Source organism: Salvelinus sp. IW2-2015, linkage group LG32, assembly GCF_002910315.2.
Source record: "Salvelinus sp. IW2-2015 linkage group LG32, ASM291031v2, whole genome shotgun sequence".
Classification (NCBI taxonomy): domain Eukaryota; kingdom Metazoa; phylum Chordata; class Actinopteri; order Salmoniformes; family Salmonidae; genus Salvelinus; species Salvelinus sp. IW2-2015.
In genome coordinates, this window is record NC_036871.1 from 7,945,866 (window position 1) to 7,968,716 (window position 22,851).

General features: G+C 41.6%; 1 protein-coding gene across 1 annotated transcript in view; it reads right to left on the reverse strand.

The window, feature by feature from the left end:
- Positions 1 to 1,060: 1,060 nt before the first annotated feature.
- LOC111956949 (potassium channel subfamily T member 2-like) overlaps positions 1,061 to 22,851 on the reverse strand; it is a 61,346-nt gene continuing 39,555 nt past the window's right edge. Inside the window, 8 exon segments of the mRNA XM_070436778.1 lie at positions 1,061 to 2,503; positions 3,423 to 3,513; positions 6,160 to 6,472; positions 12,471 to 12,491; positions 12,790 to 12,918; positions 13,843 to 13,926; positions 14,359 to 14,460; positions 18,841 to 18,952. Coding sequence (XP_070292879.1) covers positions 2,389 to 2,503; positions 3,423 to 3,513; positions 6,160 to 6,472; positions 12,471 to 12,491; positions 12,790 to 12,918; positions 13,843 to 13,926; positions 14,359 to 14,460; positions 18,841 to 18,952 — 967 coding nt within the window. The 3' untranslated portion in view covers positions 1,061 to 2,388.

Below are 22,851 nucleotides of genomic sequence, written 5' to 3' on the forward strand. Positions count from 1 at the left end.
AAATGACATATCACAGGCCATTGCCAAGTACTGCTTCTGTCACCTAGAATTTCAATTTGCAAGTTGTTCGTCATAAGCATTATTTCATTCCATTATCTGGGTAGTCTTATAGTGGCCAGAAATCAATGATAATTAATGCAAGAGCTATTCTTTCTTAAGACAGCATAACATTAGAGAAGACATCCACTAAAATCTACAGATTTGATGGCAATCCAGGGTGGGATATACTTCATATACAGTCTGTGTTTGGACAGTTGTGAACTAAGCTGTACATTACTGTCTAATAAATGTAGTAGTACTTTAGATACCCCTCCCAAGGGCATTGTAAAGCTGTTAGTCTGCCATCTCCCTTCCTCAGGGATTTTCTACTGTCTTCCTCTGAGCTCTTAAGCCTTTGTCTAATGCCACACACACAACTTTATCTATCCACACGCACACACACAAGCGTGCCTGCACATGCACACACACAGATAGACACGTGTGCTCTCTCTCTCTCTCTCTCTCACACATCCACCCACCCACTACAATACAGAGAGCTGTATCTCCAGTACTCCATGCCTTTGGCACCGCCCACATCACAGACCCAGGAGATACCGGAGTCCAAAAACCACTCCTCACCTGCAGACTAGAATAATTAAAAGACAGTGTATATATATATATATACACAGAAAATGTGTTGTTTCTATGGCCACTCTGTAGGCCTACTTTTGAATACTATTATGCGATTATGACTTCTGTCATCGTGATAAAATGTTGATTAATGTGCACTGTCCCTGTCAAATAAAATAAAAAACGATTTAATGCAAAGCGTTGTTGCACTATACAGCCGACAATGCGCTTTTTAAAGGCATTTTCCCCGCATTTCTCCCATCGTTCTATTGCATTCATGGTAAACACTGCGCATTTTGGCTCAACCATKATTTCCTTTAAAAGTACGTCAGTGCACCGTGCTCTAACATGCCTTGCATTAAACCCACGTCTAAATAAACTTAAAAGCTAARGAAGAAAAGAGTTCCCCACAAGTTCAGAAATCTATTTGCATTCAAAGTGTGCAAAGATAATGAGTAAACATATCATTATTTATGACAGTCAATATGAATGACAACAAACATTCAACAGATGAGTATAGTACAATGCATGATTCACATGACTATACAAATGAATAAACAAACAGTAAATATGATATCATGAGGTATAGAGAGCAATAGTAATAGAGCAATGTGGCGTCTTTTTGTAGGCACTAACTCTGCCATGGCTCGTTGGGCAAAGCCTATGGGGAAATTAATGTATTTTTTTGATAAACTGCAAAAATAACATCTGTGGTAAACAGAGGCTTATGAGATCTTATAAGTTTTGTTCTAGAACACAATGTATATAAGATCTTCTAAGCCTGTGTTAACCTCAGACTTTATTTTRGCCGTTTATCCCAAAACCCCATTCTTTCCCCATTCATTTCCGCCATAGCAATGGTTGAACGAACCAGAGGTTACTCATTTCAGTTTTTTTAGGACTACAAGCTGGCGAGCTCTATACTGTAAACTATGAGGACAGATTTTTTGCATAGCAACCCAAACAGTTCAGTCACCACCCCCCAAACATGCAAACAAATACCACCATTTACATTTGAGTAATTTAGCAGATGCTCTTATCCAGAGCGACATACAGTTAGTGCATTCATCTTAAGCAAGATAGGTGGGAAAATCACATCTCAGTCATAGTAAGTACATTTTTTCTCAATAAGGTAGCTATCAGCGGAGTCAGTGCTATTTGGATGGAGGGAGGGGATCAAGTGGGAGGGTTATTTCATGAAAGGCAACCAATATTTGGGGTGAGGTGGGGGTGTGAATGCTGTGGGATTATACCGTACTAAAATACTATTTGACGAGGTAGGGTTTCAGACATATTTGGAAGATGAGCAGGGACTCTGCTCTCCTAGAAGAGCTTTGACCATGGGGTGTCTTTCAAATCATTGAGTTCCTAAACTGAGTTTATCCTCTGGAAAGGCCACATTGTGAAAGCGAGAGATACAGTTTAAGACACACATATATCTATGTTAATTGAAAAGTAGATAAAGTATGGGGATGATACATTCCAAGATTATATTGATTGCACCACCCCGTGCTCTGCGCGACGCAATGTGAATTGTAGCACATAACATAATTATGGCATTAAAGGGATGGTTCACTTTGTTGGAAGTTTTAGCTCATTTTCGATATTGTCATTTCATCCTAACTGTTTTACATTAGTTGGTTATTTAGCTAGTTTTATTATTATTATTTTCTAATTTAACATCCAGAATCTCCTGGCAAGGATGTAGCAGTGCAAAAAATGAATGATCCCTTTAACACCCCAATACTACTGTAAAGGCAGGTTGTGTGTAGGTAGGGATCAAAAAGAAGACTCTGTCTTGGTGTGCTCCCCAAGGCAGGTGTTGTTTCCCAGACTCTCCCTGCTGTCACCAGCCTTAGGGACATACCCCACGGGATCTGAACGGATGAGATACCTGTAAAATAGGATGGAGAATTCCTCTCACTGAGTGGTTTGATATTTTCAAACATTTGTTTATACACAAAACAATACGGAAATGGGAGTAATATCGAGTAGGAGACATTCTTGATTTTTTTTGTTCGACTTTTATGATCTGTTAAAGCTCTGACACGCCATTTGAACATTGAACAGTGTTGGCAGTCAAACTCCTTGGAAGACCTTGGAAGTCGTCAGCCTCTCAGCCTTGTTAAAATAAACCAGAAGGTGGCACTAGCGTTGTTTGGCATATCCGTGCCTATTGTTATTGTCTAGATTCCAATCTCTCTGCGCTAATGTTGTTAATTTGTAGAACGCCCTTATTGATACTAGCCAGATGGCCACAGCTAGATAACTACCTAGCAAGATGACGAAGAAACAATTTAATTCACTCTATGATCCCATACTGCCAGTACCAGCCCATACCCAAATGTTTAGCTAGCACATCATTGCTAGCTAGCTAAGGACACTGCACTAACACGGCAGCTAACACTGGCAGCTGTTTCATGGAAAGTAGCTTATCCTTTATGATTTAATTATTATGTCAATACTAGCTACAGTGGTTAGCTAGCTTGGAAGAAGTATTTAGTGTTGTACTACCATCCCATAGCCTACATTGCATATGAAGTGTGACTGGCTCACCCGTGGATGTACGGAGAAAATGCCCTCTTTTAAAAAAATATATATATATATATATATATATATATTGGTAGGTTCGTTGTTACGGGGTCGTCACGCAGCAGGTAAAACTTTTGTTCTAGCAAGAGAAGGAATGGCCTTCCACTGTGATAAGTACCTATTGGCAGTGAGATTCTCGGTGTTTCATGCTTTCGTCCGCACATCATCAACTGTTTGGGTGTGTCTTTAGCCCATACTTAACTACTTACTGCCATACTTACACTATGTCATTCAGTTCCAGTTTGGTGTCGGGAGGTGGGTTGATCAACACATACGTGTGGGAATGCGTGCTCTGCTTCTCGCTCATGTCATCTAGAATAGGACAAAACAGCAGTCATAGGTCCTGTTCATACTTGTGAACTCTTGATCAAGTTTAAACGTAAACTTTTTATCCATCTCAAAATTTGCATCAGCCAATTAGAATTGTCGACGTAGTTGAACATGATAGAATGCTACATGTTAGCTTTTCCCATGAGCTAGCCTGGCACACATAGCCCTATGCTAACACGTCCAGCTGGTAGCCAAGTCAACAAAGGTAAACCTTGGATTTTGAGGTTTAAGATATCCCTCTGTTGGCCAAGTTGACCTATTGTAAGCAGTGGTGTAAAGTACTGTAACTGTACTGTAACCCAGGGTCGTTACAGTACTACTTACTAAGTAGTCTGTACTTTACTATTTATATTTTTGACAACTTTTACTTCACTACATTCCTAAATAAAATAATGTACTTTTTACTCCATACGTTTCCCCTGACACCCAAAAGTACTCGTTACATTTCGAATGCTTAGCAGGACAGGAAAAGGGTCCAATTCACACACTTCAAGAGAATTTCCCTGGTCATCCCTACGGCTTTGGATCTTATGGACTCACTAAACACAAATGCTTTGTTTGTCAATTATGTCTGAGTGATGGAGTGTGCCTCTGACTATCTTCAAAACATTTTTTTTTTTWAATGGTGCCCTCTGGTTTGCTTAATATAAGGAATTTGAAATGATTTATACTTTTACTCAAATAGTATTTTACTGGATGACTTTCACTTTTTTTTTTTTGTCATTTTCTTTTACAGTATCTTTACTTTTACTCAAATATGACAATTGGGTACTTTATCCACCACATGCCATTGTTTGCTGGATATAAAGTTTAAGATCTTTGATTGACTGATACGGAATTTGATACAGGAAATAATCATGGCCAGCTGATATTGTGTTAGCATAGGGCTAAGTGTGCCAGGTAATTTTGTTATACACTGAACAAAAATATAAACCAAACATGCAACAATTTCAAAGATTTTACTGAGCAACATATAAGGAAATCTGTCAATTGAAATACATGTATCTATGGATTTCACATGACTGGGAAATACAGATATGCATCTTTTGGTCACAGACACCTTTAAAAAAAGGCCGTGGCTCAGAGGTTCGTTGTSCGTAGCTTATGCCTGCCCATACCATGGTCATACCATACCCATACCATGGGGCACTCTGTTCACAATGTTCACTTAAGTAAACGGCTTGCCAACATGACGCCGTACACGCTACGCTGTCTGCCATCTACAGTTAAAACAGGGATTCATCCGTGAAGAGCACACTTCTCCAGCCTGCCAATAAGGTCAAGACCCTGGTYAGAATGACAAGCACGCAGTGGACTTTCCTGCAGTCAGCATGCTAATTGCACATATGTGGCACTGTGTTTTAGAGTGACCTTTTATTGTCCCCAGTACAAGGTGCACCTGTGTAATGATCATGCTGTTTAATCAGTTTATTGATACAGTATGCCACACCTGTCAGGTGGATGAATTATTTTGGCAAAGGAGAAATTGTCACTAACAGGGATGTAAACAAATTTGTGCACAACATTTGTGAGAAATATGTCTTTGTGCATATGGAAAATTTCTGCTATCTTTTATTTCAGCTCATGAAATACAGGACCAACACTTTACATGTTGCATTTATATTTTTGTTTAGTGTATTTTGTGTTTTTATGTGCAATTATTGGGAGACTATTCAGCCTGAAGAACACCACGGGAGATTACTCGGGCTGGTTCAAAGCATGGACTGGCYACTGAGGAGCTGCAGGGAGGTGACTTGACTCAGCGAGGATGGCGAAGCAGTGGAAAGATTTGCAAGGCAAGGTGGAACCAGTCTACTTGCAAGTCGTCGCAACCAACGTGGACAGTGATGGACGCTGGATGATTAGTTCTGTGAGCTATTCCCAAGGAGTGCAACCACTGCCATTTGGTGGACTATTTAAATGTGTTATTGTTTTGTCTTTGCACAGTTGTTGAATTATTTTGACCATGTGATGTTTACTACAGATCAGCATTTAACTGTGAATGTGTAAAATGTTCAATGTGCTGAAGAGGACCACAATGGAAATAATTGTAAAACTTTTTAGTGTTATGCTCAACACATTTTTTTCATGCATTTCTGGCTGCATTGTGTTTTTAAATGGTCAATTAAATCAATCAATCTCATGGGAAAAGCTCAAATGTAGCGTTCTATCATGTCATCAATTCTCATTGGCTGATGCAGATTTTGAGAAGTTTAAGTATGGACACCCAGTGATTTAAGCTACGGCCAGCCAGAGATTTTACGGATTGACGGATGATGGACAATGGAGATGATTGTTCTTTAAAACCTCACAATGTCTGACTTTCCCGCAAATGCAACTTGTCCGAAAATAGTTAACTAGAATTTAACTTTTGACAGACAATGATGAATGCGGTCAAACAGACGTATGAATATGTACTCAATTATATGCATTCATCATTGTCCGTTTTTGTCCGTGTGTTGACTGACAATCATCTCTGTCTTCTATCCATCCACCCATCCATCCATCAATCAACTAAGCCTGGGTCTCATGTTTCAAACACATAACATATTTTGCCTTCTATTCCAGGTCTTGGAAATTCAACTAGCAATCCCCAAAAAACATCCCTCCCCAGGTGTGGTCTCTCACCGTAAGCCGTGGCAGAGAGTCCCAGGCTCTTCATCCGGTTGTTGACCAGCTCAGCCAGCTCCTGTCTCTCTGAGCGTCTGGCCCTCAGACCCTGCTGGGCCCCCCTCTGAGCCTCCCTCTGGTTCCCCCGTGGGCCTCTCCAGCTCAGCTTTCGTGCCCACTGCATGCTCTTCCTCCTCAGCAGGGGAGCCTTCCCGTCCGATGGGTCGCTGGAGGTGGAGCTGCGGTGGAGCCCTCCGGCCACAGGGGGAAGCTCTATGTCGGCCTGCTCCTTGGCGTCATCCAAGTCCTCGACACATATCGAGAGCTGTGACTGAGTACAATCGAAACACAATGCCATATAAATTAATGAAGTCCATAGTATGTCCATGGTGAAACAGGGTAAAATGAAATGACCAGAACAAAGCGACTTAAAACACACAGAAATATCGAGTTAAATTGATGCCCAAAAAGTTTCACAAATGATCAAGAGCGAGGCCAGAGAATTTAGAAGTGGTTTTGACGATGATTTCTTACTGACATTACCACCAGTGGCAAGTCTCACCGCGTTTGTCAAGCACCATTTAACCAAGACATATTACAGCAGAGGAAATCCAACTTCATCTGCACTAAAATTAGATTTAGGGCTCTATTTTTGGCTGATGCTAAGGAGGCGCAACAGTCAAATGCACATTAGTTTGCAATTTCTTCATGTAAGAACTGGCACGCTAGAATTTTCCACCCCTTATACTAGGTTAGGCAATTGACCTGTCTAACATCAACTGCTCGCTTGCACTGAGGTGGGAGGGGTGGTAATATTTGAGGTGTGTCCTTAAAATCAAACGCAAAAGTGACAATTTCATGCAACACTAAAAGAAAATGTCAAGACCCACCAAAAGCAGGTCTTCACTGATTTTTAGAGRGGCAGCACAGCCTATCCAGCCGGGATGCCCATGGAATGAGATTTTTATTTCCTTCCTCCCATTTCATTAGATTAAAAAACAAGAATAACCTACCCTCCCCTTAATCAAGGCTGGTTTAGCAGCTTCACAGAAGTGCATATTTGTATCCTGGACAAATATTAGCCAAGTAGCCTGTGAATAAAGGGGGTTTTAAATTATCTACTGAGAGTGTCTTGAAATATGAGTTTTTTGCTTTTTATTTTGAAGAGTGGGACAAAATTCCTCCAAGAGCGTGGTGAGACTGATCAACAACTACGGGAAGCATTTGGTTGGAGCAATTGTAGCTAAAGGTGGCGCAACCAGTTATTGAGTGTACTTTTTCACACTGGGGCATTGGGTGTTGCATAACTTGGTTTATGAGTATATCATTGTTGTGCTATTTGTTCACTCAGGTTCCCGTTATCTAATATTAGGTTTTGGTTAAACATCTGATAACATTCAGTATAGAAAATATGCAAAAGTAGAGAAAATTAGAAAGGGGGCAAATACTTTTTCACAGCACTGTATATGTTTTTTGCATGGGCTGCGTCTCAGTCCACCGCATCCACCGTTATGCCGGCCTTCCGCATCGGCAGTGTAAGGTGCCCTTGCTGCAGCTGTGTTTATCAGACCATGAAACATCCCGAAAATCGGTCTTCTCATGAAAATGGTTTGGCCTACAAACTAATATGACTACTCTATGGAAAGATGACTCTCACAAACCTACGACCAACAAAAACGGGACTCGTCTGAAGATAACCGGTACCAGTTWAAAAAATGAATGGAAATAGAGAGGTTAGTTTTGTGCCTACCAAAAACATTGGGTTAAATATGTGTAAAAAAAAAAAAACTATAATATTTCCTGAGCTTTCTTATACAGATGAAGTCGGAAGTTTACATACATCTTAGCCAAATACATTTAAACTCGATTTTTCACAATGCCTGAAATTTAATCCTAGTAAAACATTTCCTGTTTTAGGTCAGTTAGGATTATCACTATATTTTTTTTTTTTGAAATGTCAGAATAGTAGTAGAGAGAATGATTTATTTCAGCTTTTATTTCTTTCATCACATTCCCAGTGGGTCAGAAGTTTACATACACAATTAGTTTTTGGTAGCATTGCCTTTAAATTGTTTAACTTGGGTCAAACGTTTTGGGTAGTCTTCCACAAGCTTCTCACAAGAAGTTGGGTGAATTTTGTCCCATTCCTCCTGACAGAGCTGGTGTAACTGAGTCAGGTTGTAGGCCTCCTTGCTCGCACATGCTTTTTCAGTTCTGCCCACATATTTTCTATAGGATTGAGGTCAGGGCTTTGTGATGGCCACTCCAATATCTTGACTTTGTTGTACTTAAGCCATTTTGCCACAACTTGGGATAGTAATGCATTGGGGTCATTGTCATTTGGAAAGACCTCATTTGGACCATAGTTTAACTTCCTGACTATATCTTGAGATGTTGCTTAATATATCCAATAATTTTCCCTCCTCATGATGTCATCTATTTTGTGAAGTGCACAGTCCCTCTGCAGCAAGCTCCCCACAACATGATGCTGCACCCCGTGCTTCACGGTGGTGGTAACGATTGTCGCGGAGAAGGAGAGGAGACCAAAGTGCAGCGTGGTACGTATCCATAATTTTAATCAAGATGAAAACGAAGAAAAACAACAAAACACACAACGACAGTTTCTGACAGGTGCAACAAACACTAACCAGAAATACACCCCACCAACACAAGTGGGAAACGGGCTACCTAAGTATGGCTCTCAATCAGAGACAACGATAGACAGCTGCCTCTGATTGAGAACCATACAGGCCAAACACTAGAAAGAAATCCTAGACCTACAACATAGATACACCACACACATCAACCTGACCAAACTAAAAATAGAAAACTACAAAGCAATCTACGGTCAGGGCGGACAGTACCCCCCCCCCAAAGGTGCGTTTTGCGGCCGCAAAACCTGAACCAATAGGAGGGTCTGGGGGGGCATTTCACCGCGGTGGCGGCTCTGGTGCGGACGTAGACCCACTCCCATTTGTCTTGGCCCCTTATGTACGCCTCTGAGTGGCGACCCTGCGCCACGCCGGACTGGGGGACTTACAAGGCCCCGACAGCGGGACTCTGGCGCGCCGGACAGGCGGGAGACTCTGGCAGCGCGGACAGGCGGGACTGGACGCGGACGGCGGGAGATCTGGAGCGGACAGTGCGGAGTCTGGCAGCGCCGGACAGGCCGGAGACTTGGCAGCGCGGACAGGGAGGGAGAAGCTCTGGCTGCTCCGGACAGGGGGAGACTCTGGCTGCACGGACAGGATGGAGACTTGGCTGCTCGGACAGGAGGGCTCGCTGGAGGCTCGACTGGAGGGGCGTCGTGGAGGCTCCGGACTGTGAGGGGAGCTGGAGCGCTGGGCGTCGTGGGGCTTCGGAGAGGGCGTCGCTGGAAGCCTCGTGCCATAATATTACTGGAGGTTTCACATGGATCAACTGGAGGCTCGTGCCATGGATATCATGGAGGTTCGTGCATGGTATCATGAGGCTTCAGTGCATGGATCATCACTGGAGGCTTCGTGCCATGATCCAACTGGAGGCTTCGTGCATGGATCATCATGGAGGCTTCGTGCCATAGATCCATCACTGGAGGCTTCGTGCCATGGATATCACTGGGTATGTGGTCTGGAGGTTCATGTCCACTGGATCAATCCACTGGAGGCTTCATGGCCATGGATCATGTCACTGGAGGCTTTGCACATGGATCCTGACTGGAGGCTTCGTGCCATGATCATCACTGGAGGCTTCGTGCGCATGGATATGATGAGGCTCGTGCATGGATATCATCTGGAGCTTCGTGCCATGGATCATCACTGGAGGCTTCGTGCCATGGATCATCACGCTTCGTGATTCGGATATCATGAGGCTTCGTGAATGGATCATGGAGGCTTCTTGCCATGGATCACATGGAGGATTGGTTGGAGACAGGCACATGACTCACCAGGCTGGGGAGACATGCAGGAGCCTTGTCCTTGCCGAGGCACCGGATGATGGGCTGTGGAGCGCACTGGAAGTCTCGAGCAAAGAGCCTGCACAACCGTCCTGGCTGTATGGTGACTTGGCCTGCACGTGCGGGACGCAGCACAGGATGCACTGGCCTATGCAGACGCACGGGAGCCACAGTGTGAGAGCTGGCGCGGATAACCCGGGAGAGACGCACTAGAGCCTGGAGAAGCAGGACTGCACTCCTTCCTGGCTCGATACCCACTCTGCCCGGCAGATGCGAGGAGCGCGATGTAACGTACCGGGCTAGAACACGTACGTGAGCACCGTGCGCTCCACCGATAACACGTTGCCTGACCAGTACGACGCTCGCCACAGTACGCACGGGATTGGCTCAGTTCTACCTCTTCGCAATCTCCCGTGTGCCTCCCCCAAAAAAATTCTGGGCTGCCTCTCGGGCTTCCTTGCCAGCCGTGTTCGTGGTCGCCAACTTCATTCTCCGATATCCTCCTCGCACTGTTCAGAGAATCCCAGCGGGCTCCGGCACTCTCCCTGGGTCGACCGCACCTTTCTATCCTCCAGGTTGTTCATAGTCACATAGTGCTCTACAGTCTTCAGGAGTTCCCTTCACACTGGCCACTCCAATACTTTGACTTTGTTGTACTTAAGCCATTTTGCCACAACTTTGGAAGTATGCTTGGGTCATTGTCCATTTGGAAGACCCTTTCGACCAAGCTTTAACTTCCGACTTATATCTTGAGATGTTGCTTCAATATATCCAATAATTTTCCCTCCTCATGATGTCATCTATTTTGAAGTGCACCAGTCCTCCGTGAAGTCAGCTCCCAAACAATGATGCTGCCACCCCCGTGCTTCACGGTTGGGTGTAACGATTGTCGTCGGGAGAAGAGAGGAGGACAAAGTGCGCGTGGACGTATCTTAAACTTTAATCAAGATGAATACACGACAAAAAACAGAACGACCACAACGAACAGTTGACAGTGCAACAACACTACCAGAAATAACCACCAAAACAATGGGAAAACAGGCTACCTAAGTATGGCTCTCAATCAGAGACAACGATAGAACAGCTGCTCTAACTGAGAACCATACAGCCAAACACATAGAACAGAAAACCTAGACTACAACATAGAATATCCACCCACATCACACCTGGACCAAACTAAAAAAAAATAAACAAAAGCAATCTACGTCAGGGCGTGACATTGGGATGGTGTTCTTCGGCTTGCAAGCATCCCTTTTACTTCAAAATAATGGTCCATAATGGTCCTTATGGCCAACATTTCTATTTTTGTTTCATCAGATAGTAGATTTCTCAAAAAGTACGATTTTGTCCCATGTGCAGTTGCAAACCGTAGTTGCTTTTTTATGGCGTTTTGGAGCAGTGGCTTCTTCTTTGCTGAGGCCTTTCAGGTTATGCGATATAGGATCGTTTTATACTGTGGATATAGATCTGTTTCCTCCAGCATCTTCACAAGGTCCTTTGCTGTTGTTCTGGGATTGATTTGCACTTTTCGCACCAATGTACGTTCATCTCTAGGAGGCAGAACGTATCGCCCTCCTGAGTGGTATGACGGCTGTGTGGTCCCATGGTGTTTATTCTTCCGTACTATTGTTTGTACAGATGAACGTGGTACCTTCAGGCGTTTGGAAATTGCTCCCAAGGATGAACCAGACTTGTGGAGATCGACAATTTTTTTGTTGTTGAGTTCTTGGCTGATTTCTTTGGATTTTCCCATGATGTTAAGCAAAGAGGCACTAAGTTTGAAGGTAGGCCTTGAAATACATCCACAGGTATACCTCCAATTGACTCAAATGATGTCAATTAGCCTTTCAGAAGCTTCTAAAGCCATGACATCATTTTCTGGAATTTTCCAAGCTGTTTAAAGGCACAGTCAACTTAGTGTATGTAAACTTCTGACCCACTGGAATTGTGATACAGTGGATTATAAGTGAAATAATCTGTCTGTAAACAATTGTTGGAAAAATTACTTGTGTCATGCACAAAGTAGATGTCCTAACCGACTTGCCAAAACGATAGTTTGTTAACAAGAAATTTGTGGAGTGGTTTAAAAACTGGTTTTAATGACTCCAACCTAAGTGTATGGAAACTTTCGACTTCAACTGTATCTCCTAGAAATATTTTAGCCATTTATGAATGTGTTATTCAATACGTTGCCATGGGATTTGATACTAAAGGCCAAATTCAATATTTTATCAAATACATTTATTTTTATTATTTTTTAATCCCTAAAGGGGAACTAAAATAAAAAATCAATACATAAATGATCCATGACCATCTTAAAATAATTCCATATGTCAGCTTGAATATTAATTGGTTTTCACAAATCATGGAATCTCATAAATGGGGCTGAACTTACTTGGGAGTATGGCTCGCATTGCTTATGGGGGAATAAAAAAGCAAAGAAGAATAATATCAATGACTCTTACTGTGTTGTAATGTGCTTAAATAATCATCAAAGCATGCATACACTAAACATGTTAACGTAACGAATGAAGAAAAACACACACAAACACACACACACAAAGCACGACAGAATGACTTCAATGGACCACAATGACTCTATAATCAATGTCGCTGTAATATGTAATTAACTCAAACATTCAACCTAAACTGGCATTTTACGGCCAAACAAATGATATAACATTATTAGAACACCCGTGGGGTCTAGAGGGCACCTCGGAGGAATCAGCCATCTGGGATTCTGTCCTGTAGATGCCGATGGGAATGTCACCGACGGTGGAACACAGTTTCTGATAGAGCCTTCCATACGTCTGGATCCAAAGGTCCTCCTCGGAGATCTGCATCTAAAAGGTGAGGAGGAGGTCATTTCTAATGGCTTTTCTCTATACAGGAAAAACACATTCCTTGCAGCAGCAACATATTTGATCTAGATTCCAGAAACACTGTGCATTACACTATAACCATGAGAAGTACACCGACTGCAGTCACTTACCTGTCAATATAAGGATGTGGACAGACAAGGGAAGCATGCACTAGGCAGTTTGCTGAGTATATTCTCCGATCTTAGCTGCTGTACTGTCACACATAGGACTACTGTACTGTACAATGGGTGCATCTCAAAACCTCTTAAGGATCTGACCCTTTTTTAAATGTTTTATGTTGCCTAAAATTACATACCCAAATCTAACTGCCTGTAGCAAGGATAAGCATATTCTTGATACCATTTGAAAGGAAACACTTTGAAGTCTGTGGAAATATGAAATGAATGTAGGAGATGATAACACATTAGATCTGGTCAAAAATAACAAAACTTTTTTGGGGGTGTTTTTTCCCCATCATCTTTGAAATGCAAGAGAAAGGCCATAATGTATTATTCTAGGTTAGGTGCTATTTAGATTTTGACCACTAGATGGCAGCAGTGTATGTGCAAAGTTTTAGACTGATACAATGAACCATTGTATTCCTGTTTAAAATGTTGTATCAAGTCTACCCAAATTGGTTTATTGATACATTTTCAAGTTCATAACTGTGCACTCTCCTCAAACAATAGCATGGTTTTCTTTCACTGTAATAGCTACTGGGGGGGACACACCGATCTCGTAGAGGTTAATGGTCTACAGAAGCCTCCTTACTTCTTTCCTTCCATCTGACATAAGGAGAGGAAGCCACATTATACTATTGGGATTAACCAAGAGAATCCTTGCATCTGGAATGAGAAGGAAGATACTTTTGACTATTCAGGTGCACCCCGACAGAGAGTAACTCACAGAGCAAAGGAAGCCAGAGCCTGGGGTGGTGTCCAGGCCAAGCAGCAGCCTGGTGATGGAGATAATATAGTCTTTGACAAACGACTGGGAAAGCAGACCAGGACAAACAGAAGAAAAGTTAAGGAAATTATGTCAAAAAGTGTCTTTGTGCACAGTCATTTAATAAACAGGGGCATTTATGATCAATTCAAAAAAGCATTATATCCTATGAACACTGGGATACATATCAACACATTGTATGTTCCATTGAGGGTTTTAAAAGTAAATATCTGGTTGGTACATTTTTGGGCAATAAATAACTATAATCGCTCCAGTACATGCCCTTTAGCAAAACCAGTCTCTGCCGCAGAGATAACCTTGTTTTAATTAGCCTCTGTAGGCTAATTAAAGAGATTAGCCTCTGTATACAGTACCATAAACCTCTAATTAGGTAGCTACCTCAACAGAAAGTATACATCCAATAGCATTCCTATGCTCTCTGCTGCAGTACAGTACAGGTTATTACTGCCTGGTTACCTGGTAGAGGAGAGTGTCCAGCATGCCGATACTGAAGACCCTCCCGGCAGCAAATGGCAGGCGGAACATGAAAGCCAGGTTGGAGCCTTTCTCCCGCTCTTTCTAATAAGTAATAAGTAATAAGTAATATTAATACATATTTGTAGAGTGCTTTTCAATACATGCAGGAATCACAAAGGTCTTTCTGCTCCCATAGACATACTGTATATCAGTCAGGGACACAGAAGACCAACAAACTAATGTTAGGACAGCATCACAGGGTGTATAAATCTGTAGCATCCATCCATCCTCTCATCCACCAAATATGGTGATGAGAGGAAGTCTAGTGGTGGGAAGTGGGAGAAGATGGAGCTAAATTAAACACGGCCAACATTTTCTCATCGATGAAACATTCGATCTCAATACAGTTTTTTGTTACCAAAACTAGAATATATTATGAACAGAGTCCACTAAGCTTTGTAGACTTGACCCATTCAAAAAGTTTCTGCCCACTATGCTTAATTTGCTCCCATTGGAAATGACATCGATGAGATACAGTCACCTTCAAAATGATTGCCACCATTGATAAAGATAAAGACAGTATAAAATAAACAATACAAAATACTGAGCTATATTATATGGTCAAAAAACTTTGAACATTAGATTATTTTATACTAATACAATTGCTCAGAGAAAAATATTTAGTTTAACAATTAATTTAAAGCCAATAGAGAATTTCTGTCAGCTGGTAACTGTCTTGCAAATAACTGCCGGTTCCGTGGTAATTGACCATTAATTAATATAAACACGTGTAGGTAATTTACGTGAATTAACATACACATTTAGCATCTCTGGGCTTCCATGCATAGCCTACAACCTACTGATGCAGACATTTGGAACATGTAGCCTATAAAAGTCACCTTGTCATAGAGAGATTTACACGGTTATCAAAACGTCACACAGGGGTAAGCATACATGAAACACAGTCTTTATTTTAAGTGTTTCTAAAAACCCTCATGGGAAAAATGAATGGTGGAAAAACAATTAGAACCATTTCTCTGTTTGACCGCTAGGTTTTATGGGTATTATAACTCATACCCTGGTACTCTTTGACCATCAGCGGAATCAGAGCTCCGTTTTGGATAAGCATAGTTACTGTGACTCGTGACTGCTGGTGTGTTGGTAACATAGTCACTGTAACAGCCCAACAGCCCTGTTTACTGTTGGTTATTACTGCATTGTCGGAACTAGAAGCACAAGCATTTCGCTACACTCGCATTAACATCTGCTAACCATGTGTATGTGACTAATAAAATTTGATTTGATTTGATTTGATTTGAGGTAAGACATATGTAAAATCCATTTGTCATCCATCACTATAGGAAAAGGTACAGAACTCACAAACAAGAAAATAAAAATGGTTGATCTTCATAATTCAGGCATTGGGTACAAAACTGCTAAAAAAACAAAACACATACTATTATTAGAGCAACAATTAAGACATGTATAACCACTGGAACATTGGTAAACTTGCCTGGTATTGGACACAAGTGTATTTTGTCCCCACACACAGTCAGGAAGATGATTTGGGAGGCAAAGAAAAATCAATTAGACACCACCTCCATGCCAATAGACTCATTGGAAGGGTTGCCAGAAAATAGGCATTTATTGAGAGCAACCAACCAACGTGGAGTAGGCTAAGTTACATTTGCACTTGGATTGTACCCGGTGCTATGGTCAGATGACACAATGTTTAGCTCTTTGTCCATGCACACCAGTGAAGGATGGATATGCAGAACATAACCTCACACTGTAACATATGGTCGCGAATCATATGTTATTGGGCTGTTTTGCTTCCACTGGTCACTGGGCCCTTGTTAAGGTCAACGGCATGAACTCTAGCAAGTACCAGGACATTTTTGCCAAAAACCTGCTGGCCTCTGCCAAGAGGTTGTAACCTGGCCGCAAGTGGATCTTCCAGAAAGACAATAACCCTAAGCACACATCAAAATAAAAAAATAAATGGTTATTGACCACAAAATCAACATTTTGCAATGGCAATCTCAAAGCCCTTTGAAAACCTGTGGTTTGAATTGAAGTGGGAATCCATAAGCTCAGATCAAAGGATATGGAAAGATTCTGTATCGAGGAATGGCCTAAGATCCCTCCCAATGTGTTTTCCAATCACATAAATTATTTTAGAAAAAGGCAGTTGTATTAGTATAAAATAATATAATTAACCAATTTTTTAGAATACAATATGCTGAGTATTTGTATTTATTTTATACAGTATTTTTTTGCTCATCTTTATCAATGGTGACAATAATTGGAGGTGGCTGTATCTTGGGTTAATTACCAGTATCTTTGGAAATGGAAACGTAATATGTTTGTACTGTATGTAGGCTATTGTCCAATCTTTGCATAATTATGTATAACCATCTGTTCCTTTGCTTTGAAGACTACTCAATTTGAGTAGCCTTTGCTGCTGGAGACAACAAGACATTGGTGTAAACGTTGAATTTATAGAGCTACAGACATCTGCACACAATAGTTTGAAGAAATAATTAGTAAAAACACCTATACAATCCAATGCGTGATATAGAGCAGCACACTGAACAGACGACAACGAGCTTCTACTTTACGGTTGGCCTGACATCTGCAGCATGAATGCGATCTCCGCCGTCCGCCAATGTCCGGGACATATGTTGTGTTGTGTTCAAAACAACTGGGAAATGGGAACTTGAACATTTCTGACTTCAAACTTCAGTGCGCTCGAGACAACGAACTCAGACTGGTAAAAATAGTTTTGAACGGTCATCCAACTCGGGAATTACAAGTCAGGAACTCTGGCCTCTTTCTAGTGTTCCGGCCTTCCGACCTGAAGATCACCGACGTCATGATTTAATCGTCTGAAGGTAACCAAGTACGGGGCCTTAAAAATTGCAAAAAGTGCATAGGTAGTAAAATGTACAAAAAATAACGTGACCAAAAATGGGTCTAAAAAATATATTTTTCTCAGATCTAGGACAGACACTCCAAAACATTGTTCCATATAATACATTTTTGCCTGTCTGTTTTGCCATTTAAGAATGTGTTATTTAATGCGTTTCTATGGATTAGCCTATAGCAGTAAAGGCCAAAATTCTATGTTTCATCAAATATTTTTTTAATATTTTTTTTTTATGCCTACAGGGGTTCTAAAATTCAAAATCAAATGGCTAAATTATACATTTTATTACCATCTTTAAACAATTTCATACAGTACCAGGCAAATGTTCGGACACACCTACTCATTCAAGGGTTTTTCTTTATTTTTACTCTTTTCTACATTGTAGAATAATAGGGAAGACGTCAAAACTATGAAATAACACATATGGAATCATGTAGTACCCAAAAAAGTGTTAAACAAATCAAAATATATTTGAGATTCTTCAAAGTAGCCACCCTTTGCCTTGATGACAGCTTTGCACACTCTTGGCATTCTCTCAATGTAATGCATTTGAGCCAATCAGTTGTGTTGTGACAGGGTAGGGGTGGTATACAGTAGATAGCCCTATTTTGTAAAAGGCCAAGTCCATATTATGGCAAGAACAGCTCAAATAAGCAAATAGAAATGACAGTTTCTCTGTCCTTTGGTCTGATGAGTCCAAATTTGAGATTTTTGGTTACAACCGCCATGTCTATATGAGACTCAGAGTAGGTGAACGGAGTATTTCCGCATGTGTGGTTCCCACTGTGAAGAAGGGAGGAGGTGTGATGGTGCTTTTCTGGTGACACTGTCTGTGATTTATTTAGAATTCAAGGCAACTTAACCAGTATGGCTACCACAGAATTCTGCAGCGATACACCATCCCATCTGGTTTGCGCTTAGTGGGACTATCATTTGTTTTTCAACAGGACAATGACCCAACACACCTCCAGACTGTGTAAGGGCTATTTGACCAAATAGGAGAGTGATATGAGTGCTGCATCAGATGACCTTGCCTCCAACAATCACCCGACCTCAACCCAATTGAGATGGTTTGTGACGAGTTGGACCACAGAATGAAGGAAAAGCAGCCAACAAGTGCTCAGCATACTGTATGTGGGATCTCCTTCAAGACTGTTGGAAAAGCATTCCAGGTGAAGCTGGTTGAGAGAATGCCAAGAGTTTGCAAAGCTGTCATCAAGGCAAAGGGTCGGTACTTTGAAGAATCTAAAATCTAAAATATAGTTTGATTTGTTTAACACTTTTGGTTACTACATGATTCCATGTGTTATTTCATAGTTTTGATGTCTTCACTATTATTCTACAATGTAGAAAATAGTGAAAATAAAGAAAAACCCTTGAATGAGTAGGTGTGTCCAAACTTTTGACTGGTACTGTATGTTAGCATAGTATATGTGGCAATCTAAGGGCTAAGACCTATAGGGGTTTTAAAATGTGCTTTGTCCGGTGTCCAGTGTGTTGCTCTATATCCCGGCCTTGAAGTACAGTTTGTGTACATTCGGTGACGATTTTACCTTCTCCAGTTTAGAGAGAGCCAGAGAGTACCAGTCCTTAGCTCTGAATTGCATAAACCTCATGTTGGCCGGGTGGGTTAGCTCTGTGATGATACTGAGACTGGAGAACAACCTGTGTGAGAAGAAACACAATATACAGTGCATTCGGAATGTATTCTGACCCCTTCCATTTTCCAAATTTTGTTACGTTACAGCCTTATTCTAAAATGTATTAAATTCATGTTTTTCTTCATCAATCTACACACAATACCCAGTAATGACAAAGAGAAAACAGATTGTTAGACTCGAAATTGAGCTCAGCTGCATCCTGTTTCCATTAATCATCCTTGAGATATTTCTTCAACTTCAATGGAGTCCACCTGTGGTAAATTCAACTGATTGGACATGATATGGAAAGGCACACACCTGTCTATATAAGGTTCCACAGTTGATAGTGCAGGTCAGAGTAAAAACAAAGCCATGAAGTTGAATGAATTGTCCGTAGAACGCCGAGACAGGATTGTGTTGAGGCACAGATCTGGGGAAGGGTACCAAAACATTTCTGCAGCATTGAAGGTTCCCAAGAACATACTGGCCTCCATCATTCTTAAATGGAAAAAGTTTGGAACCACCAGGACTTTTCCTAGAGCTGGTCGCCTGGCCAAACTGAGCAATCGGGGGAGATGTTTTGTATTTTTTTATACATTTGCTAACATTTCGAAAAACCTGTCTTCACTTTGTCATTATGGGGTATTGTGTGTAGATTGATGAGGGAAAAAAACGATTTAATCAATTTTAGAATAAGAATGTAACATAACAAAATGTCAAAACAGGGAAGGGGTCTGAATACTTTCTGAATGCACTGTATTTTAATGACCTGATATAGTTTATATCATATCGCTAGATAACAACAGTGGGTGCAATTCATGAAACATTAACCCCAAATCAATGTTTTTCAAAACATGTTTGTGCAAGTTTCTATGTTGTCTGGTGAAAATACTAAGATGAGTTGAAATGTTTTGATTAACTGTCTGACAACATGAAACATGAGAACTACAATAAATCAGAAAACAAATTAATTCACTGATGCATTGTGGTAAGGTTGCCAAGGAAACTAGCTCCTTTTCCTGTCTTTCATCTACAATCCCTCTCATCAAAATTAATCTTGAAATCCACCTCTAAAATGTTAAACTGCGTTTAAAGGTTTATTAAAACATTAGCCTGTATATGACACTTTTGATATCATATAAAGGCCTGCATAAAATGCCTGAACATGTGGTTCGGTGTATTGGACTATAAAATAGTTTGATCAAAGATGAAAAACATAACAGTGATTTTGTTAACCCTGTCCGCATATTGATAATGGTTTTCTTTCAAATACTTGTTTCGATGTCTCACGATAGGGATTCGCTGACAGGCGGATCACTACAGGAAGAACCAATCACACAGTGTCTGTCAGAGACAGACAGGTCGAGTGGCAAATGAGGTGAGCATCTCCGTCCTTATAAGGCGCCACTTGCCCCACCCTCTGGTTATTCTCACTCTCAACACTACACTCTCTGAAGCTCTCCTCAGCATGACTTGATCCCTGTCTTCCTGCTTAACTGTTCTCAGGCCAACCGTGAGGTTAACGCTGCCAAACGTCGGACCTCAGCTCCTGTCGATAGTGTTATGTACTGATGAAAAGGAAAGTTTTTGCTTCAAGTAGAATTTGTTTTGTACTTCTTAGTAGCTAGCGTCACACGGCTAGCTATCTAGACCTCGTTAGCTCATGCTGCAAAGCATAAGCTAACCTGTCTAGCTCGCTGGAAAGCAAGCTAACCACACTAGCACAGACGGCATATCCCCCTTCTCTCGTTTTGTTTAATATACGTTCACTAGTTTGTGTCAACTAGACCGAACGTTTTTAGCCTCACAGTTCTAAGGTCGTAGGAGAATATAAGCCATTAGCCGGAAGGCTTTTAACAAGCAAGCTTACTCCTATTCAAAGCCTCCTTGCTGACACATTGTTTTTACAACAGGAGCCTTGGTTCTATACAAAGCCCTGTTCTATACAATGGCCACTGCTACCCCATCCCAGGATAAGTCAAGCACTCAAACCACCACGTTCTTGCGCTTGGGGATCCATGATTGCAGGGAAAGATTTTCACCTTCTATTCATCAACTGCCTGGGAAGGGAACTTGCTCAAGCAGCACTCGACGACCCCGCAGAGTCCTTCGATCACTACAAAGCACTGACTAGGGCGGGTTTGAGGAGGCGGCTAAAACAAACCTCTCTCTCTGCCGCCCCTCTAACATCAAAGCCACCGGCCGAGGCTGAGATTAAGCTCTCCGCGACCGGGCCCAGCAGGGGCGAAGTCACAGATAGCCTAGATTCCGTCCCCTTACTGTCTGACGACTTGGTGTCAGGGGAACGCCAGCTAGGGGATGATGAGGATGATGACGGGATTAATCTCGTGGTTCTCCTCGACTTTGCAACCGAAAGACCCTGTTCTTCCCCCTTCTTAAGTCCCAATGTCACCCTGCTACCAGAATGGGGGGGGGGGGGCTGCCCTCCCCAGCTTGGAGTTCGACATTTGCGAGTGAGCCGSGGCCAGACTTCGGGATCAAGTGGCCCACTCCCTTGGTGTCAGGATTCTGTACAATGGGAAAATACTCTGCTTCCCACGGTCCCAGCTTGCCTCAGGGAGGCAAAGGACTCATGGGCAAAAACCCTTACCAGAAAGATCCTTGCTAGGGGCTCTCCTAGCCTGGACATGTAAAATGTTCCCCCACTGGCTGACCACCTTGACCCCACTTGCCAGACAGAGCGCTTTTCTGCCTCCATTTTTCAGAAGACGTACAAAGCCCAGTCAATCAGAACACTCAACGTGATCTCTTTATTGATGGCTTATCAGGCTGAGATACTGAAGGACACCGTAAATCAAATCAAATTGTATTAGTCACATGCGCCGAATACAACAGGTGTAGACCTTAGAGTGAAATGCTTACTTACAAACCCTTAACCAACAATGCAGTTTTAAGAAAAATAAGTGTTAAGCAAAAAAATAAGTAAGTAAAAAGTGTAAAATAAAAGTAACAAATAATTAAACAGCAGCAGTAAAATAACAATAGTGAGGCTATATTCAGGGGTACCGGTACAGAGTCAATGTGCGGGGCCACTGGTTAGTCGAGGTAATTGAGGTTATATGTACAGGTAGGTAGAGTTAAGAGCTGACATTGATCTAAGATAATAAACAGAGAGTAGCAGCAGCGTAAAAAGGGGGGGGGGGGGGGGCAATGCAAATAGTCCGGGTACGCCTTTGATTAGCTGTTCAGGAGTCGTAGGCTTAGGGGTAGAAGCTGTTCTTCAGGATAGGGCCCTTTTTTCAATTTCCGCCTCACTGACGTGCCCAAAGTAAACTGCCTGGGCTTCAGGCCCTGAAGCCAGAATATGCATATAATTATATACCTATTGGAAAGAAGACACTTTGAAGTTTTGTAGAAAATGTTCAAATAATGTAAGGAGACTATAACACAATAGATATGGTAGGAGAAAATCCAAAAAACCAACCGGAATATTTTTTATTTTTTGAGAGCCCATGCTCTTACATTGGAAATTATAGGGAAATAATTAAATCTAGCTCCCAGTAGCATTTCCTATGGCTTCCACTGGATGTCAGCACTCTAAGTGTTCAAGGTTTCAGGCTTGTTTCTTTCCAAAACGAGTATGAAATAATGGTTTTACTACCAGGGACACAGACTTGGAAATTCGTGTATGCGCAAGCAATGGAGGACACGCACCTACTAATATCGTTTTCCTATTAACATACTTATTTCTGTATGAAATATTATGGTTTTATTATATTAGGGTATCTGAGGATTAAATAGACGTATTTTGACTTGCGCCGCACAACTAAACTGACTTTTGGGATAATAAGAAGGATTTTATCTAACAAAACTACACTACATGTTATAGCTAGGACCTTGGGATGACAAATCAGAGGAAGATGAAAAAGTAAGTGAAAATATTGGAAAATATTTTTGATATGG